The sequence below is a fragment of the Podarcis cretensis genome, assembly GCF_951804945.1.
Source record: "Podarcis cretensis genome assembly, chromosome: 15".
Lineage (NCBI taxonomy): Eukaryota > Metazoa > Chordata > Lepidosauria > Squamata > Lacertidae > Podarcis > Podarcis cretensis.
Window position 1 is genome coordinate 32,001,921 of NC_137185.1, and position 11,895 is coordinate 32,013,815.

The following is an 11,895-nucleotide window of genomic DNA, read 5'->3' on the forward strand; positions in this document are numbered from 1 at the left end:
AGCCAGGTCTCCAACTTGGGAGCAGAATTCTAAATCATGGGGAGAGGAGGCTCCCACAAGAGGCAGTGATGGCTGCCAACTTGGACGGCTTCAGATTAGACAAACTTACTAGAGGACAAGGCTTTTGCTGGGGCGAGTCCTGCAGCACTCCGATCCTGTGAGAACAGGATATTGGGCTAGCATTGGCCTGATCCAGAAGGCTCTTCTCTTGTTTTTCATGAAGGCCTTGAACCTAGTCTTGACTTGCACTCACAGGATCTTACTAGCTCTCTCACATACACAAAGAAGAGGTAGACATCAGTTCTAACCCAGGAGGAGAAGAAATGGTATCCCTTTTTAAAACAAGAGGCAGAGAGCATAATGGGTCTCTTCCAGCTCACACAGTTAAGTTTGGTCTAGCGACAGCAACAGCACCAAGGGTGCATCACAGGCAACCGAAAAACAACAACACACCCGCTAAAGCTATTAAAAATTAAAGCTGTGCTTTATAGCCTTATAATGGCTTCATTATACCCGTTAGGTTATGTAAGCTCAGAGGAGACACGCCTTGAAAGGAGCATTAACTAGATAATAAAGTAAGTGTTTCACACATGCCTCTGAGGGATGCAGCGAACAAGGGGGAAGGTGGGAGGGGCAGAAGGCTGCTAGAACTTGCAACTCTTCAATGCCATCAAAAGGAGAAAAGTGTTCTGCTTCAAATGTCCTGTGGGTTTGGCAGCTTGGACAGGCACACTTTTCGCTTTCGGCCTACCGACTGAAGCCAAACTATTGCATTGTAAGAAGCCAACTAAGAAGCCAAACCATTGCATCGTACTTTTTTTTTGTTCTGGCTGGCTCAGCAGCAACAAAGTTCTTCTCCTGGTTCAGGCCTAGACAAGGTTCCATAATCAGTACGGCATACCTGAACTGGTTCAATTTTGCTTCCCAAACCAGGCTGAGCACGGCAGCATCCAGAAATACTACCATCTATCCCATTCCTCCAGTGGTGGATTTATGTTCCTAGTCTTGCTTCAGTATGTGTATGTGTGTACAATAACCTGCTTTTCCTCCAAGGAGCTCTGGGCAAAGGATATAGTTTTCCTCCCATTTTATTCTCTCACCAACCCTATGAGGTAGGTTGAGCTAAAAGACAGGCTTGCTCCAGGGTTACCCATTAAGTTTTATAGCTGAATGTGGATTTGAGCCCAAGTCAATTTAGCAGCATCCCATGGTTGATGCTCTGTTTTAAGCTGGATGTAGAAGAGCCACCTTGGGTTGTATCCAGCTAACTTCCACTCAGAGAAATTAATGAACCTAAGTTAGTCACAGCCATTCATTTCAATAAACTTATCCTGCACTGGACTAGAATTGCAAATAACACTCCGCTTTCAAACTTCTAAAACTCTGTACCCAACTGTCAATTCAGACCGCTTCATGCTAATGGAACAAGGCACTTAGAATGGGCATTCCCACCACCAATCAGCAGAGGGCGGATAACTGAGGGATTTGGCCCACCAGCTGAATCCAGTCCCCTGACCCCACCGTATTCTGTAACTACAGTATCACCAAGGGAAAGGCCTTTTTTGTAGCACCGTCCTGTCATACTTTGTTATCATAAACCTGGACATCAGCCTGACTCAAATCTAAAACAGTGGTCATCTTAAAACCTGGTTAAGACCCAGAGGAGTTATCATTATACAGGCCCATCTCATTCCCAAATCAAGATCAGAAATCAGTTTGTCTCTATTCTTGAAGCCAGGCTGAATTCAATTGTTTCAGATCTCGTGGACATGGAGCAAAGCAGTTTTATTTGTGGAAGATACTTTTTGGCTCCTGTGCGTAGACTCCTTAATATCACAGGGCACAGTAAATCCACAAAACAACAGTTGACATTATATACCCTGGACACCTTGCCCTTTTCAGATTAAATCCAGAGCACGCCAGTCTGTTCTGAAATGGATCTCAGAGGTTAATGGGGCTTGATCCCAAGGGAGCATCCTTGGAAATACCGACTTAGTTGACTAGCATGCACCTGCGGGCCTTCTGGGCAGTTGCACCGTTGCTTTACCCTCAAGCTGCTCATGTATTCAGATTTTGTGATTTTTCTTTGGTATGTTAATTGTTTGTACAGTGGTACCTTGGCTATCAAACTGTATCTGTTCCGAGAGTCCATTTGATTCCCGAAACCGTTCAAAAGCCAAGCGGAAGCCATGTCGACTTCCAAAAAGCATTCGCAAACCGGAACACTTACTTCCGGGTTTGTGGCGTTCGGGAGCCAAGCCGTTTGAGAACCAAGGTACAGTGGTATCTAGGCTTAAGAACTTAATTCGTTCTGGAGGTCCGTTCTTAACCTGAAACTGATCTTAACCTGAAGCACTACTTTAGCTAATGGGGCCTCCCGCTGCCGCCGTGTCGCCACTGCACGATTTCTGTTCTCATCCTGAAGCAAAGTTCTTAACCCGAGGTACTATTTCTGCATTAGGGGAGTCTGTAATCTGCAGCGTCTGTAACCTGAGGTACCACTGTACCACTGTATTTTATTGTAAGCTGCCCAGAGAACTTGTGTGGCATATCTAAATAAAAAATGAATAAATAAATGTTACAGAAATCAAATAACGGTGGGTGGGGGGAACTGAACCAGCAACAGGTCATCCTTCCTGTCATTCAGTAACAGCTGCTGCTTAGAATGGTTCTTGGATTTTTGTCCAAGGGTGCCACCTTGTGGAAATTGCAGCATCTTGTTAGAAGTCACCAAAAGGGAGAAAAGCGCTCACGGTTGCAAACAGGATGCCTGTCTATTCCACTGGCCTGCACAGAGGTCTTCTGAACAGCACAAAAAGCTGTGCCTGTTGTAATAATACCACAAACACCCAGTAGAATAGGGTTGAGAACTTTATCAATGTCAAGCCAAGGTTTAAATTCTGATTCCTGCCTGGATTAAGGATTGATAACAAACAGAATTATATGGGAAGCTAAACTAAAGCAAAAGCTTTTCCCCAAATGAGACATGTCAGAATTGCTAAAACTGCAGAGTTAGGGAACAGCCCCCAATCCAATATGTTAACAACAGATATAGCTCATGATTGAACACCTGTGCCTCATTGGTGACTGCCTTGATGCTTTCCTACATGCTTCCCTCAAGCACAGGAGGCAGCGTTCTGGGTGAGTCTTATGTCCAATAAATGATTTAAATCCTTGGGGAAAGCATGCAATGCGACCCCCTGCTGGGACTATATCAGTTGAAGTCACAGGCAGGGAAAGGGTGCATATCTAAAGGCTTCCTCCATGAAGGTGGGGAGGATCCATGCTTATGGAAAACTAGCATAGTCCTTCCTCTTGACATTCCATTTTTTTCATATGGGTTTAAATCAAAAGGCGATCCTGCACTTGCATTCTGAAGTGGCACAGTTCTAACAGAACTATGCCATAAGAGAAAATCTGAACCAGGGAATAACCAGCTTACACTTGCCCTCTACACTACACCCATAACATGCTCCTATATCTTGGCTTCTACCAAAATATATGAGAACATGAACCGTTCCTGTATTTCACTGTAGAAATAGCAGGCACCTTTGCACACCTGCCAGGGTCCCAGTACTCCAGGACTGCCTTGGAACCACTGCATTATGTGACTAAGTCTGTGAGCTGCCCTTTTATGTTTCCCCATAATGCTCTTGATCGGTGCTTATATTGGACACTGAAGCAAAATGTTAAGTGCTGGCTTGTCGCTATCCAATATACAGTACACCCAGGTTTTATTGGGGGGTGTGGGTGGGATTAAGGACAGCTTGCCAAGTGTACCCTCAAACCTGGGGCCAGCCCTAGAGAAGAATTCCAGCTTTCAGGGTAAGAAAACCGTTGGCTAAATTCAGCATAACAGAAGCAGGACCTAACCTATCCCAGATAACCCACTAATAGCAGGGATGGCATCTGAAACGCAAACTGTATTTTTGGTTAAGACCTGGAGGAACCTCACTGCAATCAGCCTGCATAAATTGATGGGTGTCTGGGAAGCAAGCCTCCCTAGCCAGCCGCTTACCGTTCAGCTCAGGAGGCAGGTAAAGGTGGTAAGTGCTGTAGATGTCGTTGGACATCTGGAGCTGGAGCTTGGTGTGTTTCTTCAGGAGTTCAGCTATGTTCTCCTCCTGGAAGGGTGTCTTCTCCAGAATCACCACAGCATCTGTCCCATCACCAGAAGCGCTGTTCACCTAGAGAAATAAGAACAATGAGAGTTGCCTTACTGGCTTGAACCGAGGTCCATCTAGCGCAGTAAGGGAACCGGCGGTCATCCAGGTGTTGTTGGAATCCCAACTCCCATCAGCCCAGGTAGTACAGTCAATGAAGGGAAGGGCCGTAGCTCAGTGATAGTGCATTTGTTTTTCACATAGAAGGTCCCAGGTTCAATCCCAAGCATCTCTAGGTAGGGCAGAGAAAGACGCTTGTTTGAAATTCTGGAGAGCTACTGTTGAACAGTGCGGACAATACAGTGCATGATACTGATCTGAGTATAAGGCAACTCCTAACCTATGTGGCCAAAGAAGTGAGGCCAAGGAGTAATAAGGGCAAGTCAGTATCCTTACCAAAGTAGCTTCACTTTCCATTCTTACTCCACTTTTTGACATACACCTGATTTGGACACCACTCTGTTTCCAACCATTGCTGGCCCGATGAACTTGGAAGCTCAAGGCACCAATGTCATTCCCTGTTTTAACCCGGCAAGTGCCTTTGGCCACTGGAGGTCCTATTCAGCTATTAGTCATTAAATTTTCTGTGTCACCCTTCTCCAAGGAGCTCAGAGAGTTTCATGGCTAAGTGGGGGGGGGGGGTGAACCGAGGCCTCCTTGTCCTAGTCCAACTACTCTATCAGCTACACCACCCTGGCTCTTAAGCATCATGACAAATAACCAACCACTGATGAACCCGTTATCTGTGAATCAGTGTCATCATTTTTTTAAAAGCCATCTAAACTGATGGCTGCCGCTACATCTAGTTCAGGGTGTGCCATATCCAGAATCATTAGCCAAGAGGAAATTGGGACCTTCCCTTACAACTAGTTCTGCTGTCACAAGATGACGTTGACATGAAGAGTAGGGGAAGGCTCTGGAAACTGAAAAATGGAGTTTGTGCACATCCAGCTGGGCAGAACTGCAGTACAAAGGGGCATGCTTAGTCCCACCAACTTTCTATGAGTAAACTTGCATCCATACTGCAAGTCCCTACTTTATCATGAGGGATTGATGGCTACAAATGCACCCTGAATGTGGGTTGTTGCCAGGCAGCAAATGGGGATGGAAAAGAACAGTGCCATTGCTTCACATTAGGAGACGTGTGTGTGTGTGTGTGAGAGAGAGAGAGAGAGAGACAGAGGCAGAGAGAATGGGATATAGTGCATGAATGGAACTGATTGATGACATTTCACACACATTAGTTAAGTTTGCACAATCAAATTCTGGCTTAATAAGCATGAGCCTCATGGAACTGGACCCAGGAAGTTGCATTTCACCACAGCTTCCCATTACTATGATTCATGGCTTCCAAACACAGCAGGATCCAGAAACCAAGGGAGGGAACAATGGGGGAAGCAAGCAAGCTGGAGCATAACTTACTAAGTCAGGATCTGATTCTGTGAGTCATCCCAATCTTTACAAGAGCAAGTGCAACGAAGATGCCTGGGATCCACAGGACTGCAGGAAGCTGCCTTCTACAGAGTCAGACCATTGGTCCATCTAGTTTAGAACTGTCTACACCAGGGGCAGCAGATGTGTTGCCTTCTCATTGTTGTGGACTCCAATTCCCATTGTCAGGGATGGTGGGCGCCCAATAACATCTGAAGAGCAACAGGCTCCTCATCCTTTCCCAGCAGCTTAAAGTAAACTTCTAGAAGGCAGGGGCTGGTTAGGATGGGTAGACGTGTATCATAAGGTTCCAAATTCCTATACTATAGATGCAACCTGGTGGGACACAGATAGATTGCAACACTTTATTGCAGGTCCTACTTACATCTATTAAATCTGACCTTAGCTGTTCCAACAGAAACACATTATCTGCTGCTGCCTTCTCACTCTGGTTTATTGATCCTCCATGCCTTGAAAAGTTTCAGCTCCTCCTCCCCACCCTGAATTTGACCTAGAGAGACTAATCCATTTTCCAAGTCCTTTCGAAAAGCCATTCATCTAGAATTTACATGCTACTTGGAAATTATAGAGATGCCGTGCAATTTCCTGACACTTCATCATGTGCCTTGGCTATCTGGGAAGAGGATTTACAGGGGACAATAAAAGAACTAACCCAACTGTATACCCCCACCCGCAAGGAAGAACCTGCCTCCTGAACACTGTACAGCTGTAAACGGTGAATTAAAAGAGTACTTGCAAATTTCCCGTTTTTATGGCCTCCTAAGTGACAACTCCATCCATCTTATTTACAGCATTTCAGTTAACTGCTAGTTTGCAATTCAATTCCACTTTAAACACTAAACATGAAAAACTGATCTCCAGGCTAAAAGCAATAGATATGCTAATAAGAAAAAAATAATCTAAGCTTCGAGATGGGTATCTAGTGCTTTTGTTAGGTGGAACAATGCAAACTGTGCCCCATTCCACACACAGTCCTCCCTCCTGCACTGAACAGTATAATAAGATTGCCCTCTAGGCCTCTCATTTATTCCTGGCTGCCAAACCTAGAAGGCTGCTGAACCCGATCCAGTTCCTGAATTTCAACAAAGGCCACAACAGGGGAAAGATGCTTGAAAGGCAGCACACAGAGAGATTTACTCAATGGATGGGGCTTCCTCTAACAGGGACTGATTAGGGACCACATTAGTGGGATCAGAAGAGAATCCTCCGCCCAGATCAGGATCAGACTGGCCAGTGCCTTTGTGGATGGCCTTCCTCTGCATGCAGCCTGGCTTATTTGCATGAGCCACCCTGAAGTACTTGCTCTGAAATAGTAGCACATCTATTCTGTCTTCCGCAGCAACTCTGCTAAGGGTCAGAACAGGTGGATTTGGGGAGGACGGAGGCTGGTGAGTGAATGGAAAGCCCTAGGGAACCTTTTGATCCTCTTCAATATTACGACGATCACAGTTCCTCTTCCACCTTTCTGGTGCCCATAGAACAGGAGTAGGAAACCTTCTTGTCTCTATGGCAGGCTGCCCACCTGTCAAAATGAGCCCGAACAGCCTAGGACCCTCGTACCTATGGGAACACCTCTCCCGGTATGCCCCACGGAGGACCTTAAGGTCCATAAATAGCAACACCCTAGAGGTCCCGGGCCCTAAGGAATCAGATTAGCCTCAACCAGAGCCAGGGCCTTTTCAACACTGGCTCCGGCTTGGTGGAATGCTCTGTCTCATGAGACTAGGGCCCTGAAGGATCTGATTTCTTTCTGCAGGGCCTGTAAGACAGAGTTCTTCCGCCTGGCCTTTGGCTTGGAATCAACTTGATCCCGTCCCCCTATTTCCTTTCTCCTTCTGTGATGGAACTCCTATGTGGGGACTTCCCTGGCTTTTTTCTAGCCCATGCAGGAGCAGTCTGGATAGTTGGCCTTGGTGAATACTTGACGTTTTCATCCCCCAAAAAGTTTTTGATTTGAGTTCCTATTGAAATGAGGCTGCATTTTAATGTTATATTTTAATCTTGTTTTTAAGTTCTATTTCAATCAACTGTTTTTATACCTGGTGTTAGCCGCCCTGAGCCCAGTCTTGGCTGGGGAGGGCGGGGTATAAATAAAATTTATTATTTATTATTATTATGAAGTTGGGACTTCAATGCACCGTGTGCACTCAATCCAGCAGGTTGTGCTTATACAGCTTCACTGGCTGGTGGGCAGTACAGTCAAAGCCTGTTTTCTCTTGTACTTTGAGGCTCCTGACTGGCAGCCAAATCTCCACTTGCACCACACCTTATGTCACCTATGCCAGTTATGAGGCAGGTTTAGGGAAAAGAGCCTTGTAGGCCAGGCTATTCTTGCGTCCTTGTAATAGGATCTTCCCCCTTTCTTTGGATGTTGCAGCCAGAGTATGTACAGTATTCCACATCTACTTCATTGCAAACACATATGAAAATGGTTTATAATATGTTTACTATAATAAATATGGTAAAAAATGAGAAAGAAAATATTTTTGCATCCAAATTCTGGAGCCTATATAAAGTGAGCTCCCCAGCTTTGCAAATGGGTTGGAAATCAGTTAAAATTTAGAGAGTGAAGATGATAACGTTGTGTCTCTGCCCTGACCACAGCAGATGAGGATTCCCTTCTGTCATTACCCACTCATTATTGCAGAGATAAGCACCCACCATAAAAAGGAGTTAATATTATAATAACCACAGCTATAATTCTACCAATTCCAATTATAACTTATTACCCATGATGGCAATAACCATAATTGGTGTTGCTGCATGACCACATAAAAACCAGTGGTGTTCAATTATACTAGTGTCACTTATCTTAGTGCTACTAAACAAAGTATACAGGGTCTCAGAACTCCATAGCCTCTCTAACTAAAGTTTTATTGAAAAGTAGTTTTATTTATGAAGGAACAAGGGGTGGCGGTGGTGGATGGAATACCTCTGAAACACCTTTGAGCTCTTATGTGCCAGCATCAGATTTGTAAGTAGCAGCTCCTAACAATTGAATCAGCATTTCACATTTGTAAGCACAAATATAACAATTCTTGGTGCCTAGACAACCAGGGTACTGGGATTTTCCACAACCCTTATCCACAGGAGGTAAAGATGATCACTGCCCTACAACTGCTATCATTTTAGATTATTTTAGGGCTTTGGTGTAGTTCTATTTTGAAATACTTCCTGCATTTATTATTTATTATTTTCATATAAGAAATATCACAAGGTGGCATACGAACCAAAAACACAGTATTGCCACTGTAAAAAACAATTTAAAATGTTAAATGTTTAGCCTATGTGTGTCTCTGGCAATTTATCCTCTTTACAAATGTGCCTATGGGCCCAAAAAGGTTGACAGCACATGCCATTATCTATGTCCGACAGTTTACATTTTATACAGTACAGTGGTACCTCGGGTTAAGCCTCCCGCTGCCGTTGCTCGATTTCTGTTCTCATCCTGAAGCAAAGTTCTTAACCCAAGGTACTATTTCTGGGTTAGCAGACTCTGTAACCTGAAGCGTATGTAACCTAAGGTACCACTGTATTCTGAACGCATTTTTATATTTCAAGGTACCACTCTCCATCCATACAAATATACCCCAGGGCAGTTTACTATGAAAAAATACAATACTATACAATCACGCCAGGCAAAAGCATTCCTCTTCTCCTGGGCCTTTGGCTAATGGCACTGTGGGTTAAACCACAGAGCCTAGGACTTGCCAATCAGAAGGTCGGCGGTTCGAATCCCCGCGACCGGGTGAGCTCCCGTTGCTTAGTCCCAGCTCCTGCCAACCTAGAAGTTTGAAAGCGTGTCAAAGTGCAAGTAGATAAATAGGTACCGCTCCAGCGGGAAGGCAAACGGTGTTTCCGTACGCTGCCAGAAGCGGCTTAGTCAGGCTGGCCACATGACCCGGAAGCTGTATGCCGGCTCCCTCGGCCAATAAAGTGAGATGAGCACCGCAACCCCAGAGTCGGCCATGACTGGACCTAATGGTCAGGGGTCCCTTTACTTTTACCTTTACGGCCTTTTAAAACTTTGTATGTATGGGGGTTTTGTTTTTGTTTGTAATTACGGTATGTATTTTTGTGTTTTTGTATTGTAAACTGTCCTGTGATCTTGAAAGGCAGTCTAGAAATAATAATAATAATAATACCAAAATACCACAAACAACATCAAACACATATACACATCTCAAGTAGCACACTGGCTGCACTGAGTTCACTGTAGCACACTGGCTGCACTGTAAAAATAATTGTTGTATGTGAATGTCTGCAACTTCTCATAATCCATGCCTGCGCTATTATAATTTTTATGCAGGAAGATCTCTGTGAGATCAGGAAGGTTGTATGCATACAAAAAACCAACTTTATGTTAACTCACAAAAAAGTCACCTACTTTATGCAAGGGTATAAATTTAGCACCCGGGGGCTCCTTGGAAATAAGAGCAGGTTATTATAAAGACAATAAAATAAAGGAGCACAGCATCCTCTTAGAAAAGAAAATTGTCAACTTTCTCAACCTCCCCCTCCCTTTTTGGCACAGTCCACTTTCCCACGGCTTCCCCTGGAGATAAAGAATGGGATCTTCCTAAAGAGGCGGGGTAAAATAATGCCGTTACTTCTAGCCCCGCCCCTTGAATTTGATTGGCCCTCAGCGGCTCCAGAAACCAACGTTACTACCTGCCCGTGAAGGAAGATGGTTTTATCGCGCGCAGACTCCCTAAGCACTTTGCGCACGGAGATGTCAGCTAAGGGGAAGGTGCCAGCGCCGGGGCCTTCCCCTTGGGACTCGGCGTTCCCGTTCTCTCCATCTTTCGCCTCACGCTTTCGCTTAGCGCTAGGGGACTCCGCCATTTCTCGAGAACCGGTTGGCGCGCATGCGCTGTGGTCTCGAACTCTTCCCGCGCTCGCTCAACTATGGAGCGTCAGGGCGGCTAGCTCCCTCTGCTGGCAGGGAGGTCTCAACTACCGGGGGCGCTGGAGAAAGGGGCTTTACCAAGTCACTGTGCGCATGCGTTGGAGCGCGGTCACATTCCCAGCGTAGACGCAGGAAAAGGGTAGAGCTGAAATCCAATGGTATGCACGTGGAACTTCAGGGCCCCTTTAGGCACTTTTCAAAACTTCGGAGCTGGGCAGGAAATAACAGCGGTAAATAAATAAAAATAGCGGAGAAATCTCAGGATCTAATTGTCTGTTCAGATTAATTGCATGCAGAAGACTTGAGCTTCATCGGTTTGCGAGCAGGCGCCTTGTGATTTGAAATTATTAAATAATAATTTTTATTTATACCCCGCCCTCCCCAGCCAATGCGGGGCTCAAACTCCATACAGTGCTACCTCGGAAGCCAAACCCTAGGCATTTTGCTTTCTTATCAAGACAAACTACATTGCAATCCTGTGCATATCTACTCAGAAGGCAGCTTGCAGATAAATTTGTATAGGATTGCATCCTTAACTTCATGCAACACACTGTACAACCCTATGAACTTTAACATGAAAGCAAGTATTGTTGTGTCCAACAGGACTTACTCCCTAGTATTTCAACAATACAGCATTTATATGTTGTCCGAATTTTCTTCGCAACCTGGAACACCACCCTGAAATAAATGAATGGTAAGCCCACCTGGTTCCTTAGGGTGAAGAGCGAGTAATAAATAATAATAAGTACATTGTGGGTTGCAGCCTACGTGCCAGTTTTTTATAGTTGCACACAGCCAGAACTTCTAGTGCATCATGTAGAACTGTCCTCTCCAAGGATGCCATTGGCCATGAATTAGTATAGGTAAATAGAGGAGGGGGATTTTATCCCTCTATCTCCACGGCGAACATCCTGTTTGCCAATAGTAGGCAGGTAGAGTGGCACCCAGTTCAATAAAAGTGCCAATGAAGAGTAAACTGAAATCAGTTCCAAGTCACACAAGTCACGATACACTCAAAGCACAATCTGTGGACATATTAGCTGATCTATTAATAATTATTTACATGTAACATGCAACAAGTTTACAGTCCGTGTACACAGTTGCTGATCTGTACAAATCAAGATGTATTCTTTTGCACAAACGATTATACACGTGTACAGAAGGGCTTGTACCTGCATTCAGTATAATGTGTGCACAAGCCTACAGACTTAAAAGGGTTGGTGTGTTGGGTTGTGTCTGTCATATATATTTGCTCCAAGGGTTTAACTGGACCAGTGATGAATTAGAACATGGTGGGTGGAGGAGGTTTGAAATAACTGCTGGATCTGAACAGTTTGGTACCTAAAATCATGTGACATTCCAACAAGGTTC

The 11,895-nt window shown here is 44.8% G+C and overlaps 1 protein-coding gene across 2 annotated transcripts in view; it reads right to left on the minus strand.

The window, feature by feature from the left end:
* The window catches only part of DCPS (decapping enzyme, scavenger), a 66,771-nt gene extending 56,219 nt beyond the window's left edge, over positions 1 to 10,552 (minus strand). Inside the window, exons 1-2 of one of the 2 annotated variants that reach the window (XM_079955218.1) lie at positions 10,287 to 10,544; positions 4,019 to 4,187 (exon numbers count right to left, since the gene is read on the minus strand). In XM_079955218.1, the coding sequence (XP_079811344.1) occupies positions 4,019 to 4,187; positions 10,287 to 10,460 (343 nt within the window). In that variant the 5' untranslated portion in view covers positions 10,461 to 10,544. Of the gene's footprint in view, positions 1 to 4,018; positions 4,188 to 10,286 lie in introns of both variants that reach the window. The other variant, XM_079955219.1, reaches the window with a different exon arrangement.
* Positions 10,553 to 11,895: the final 1,343 nt, after the last annotated feature.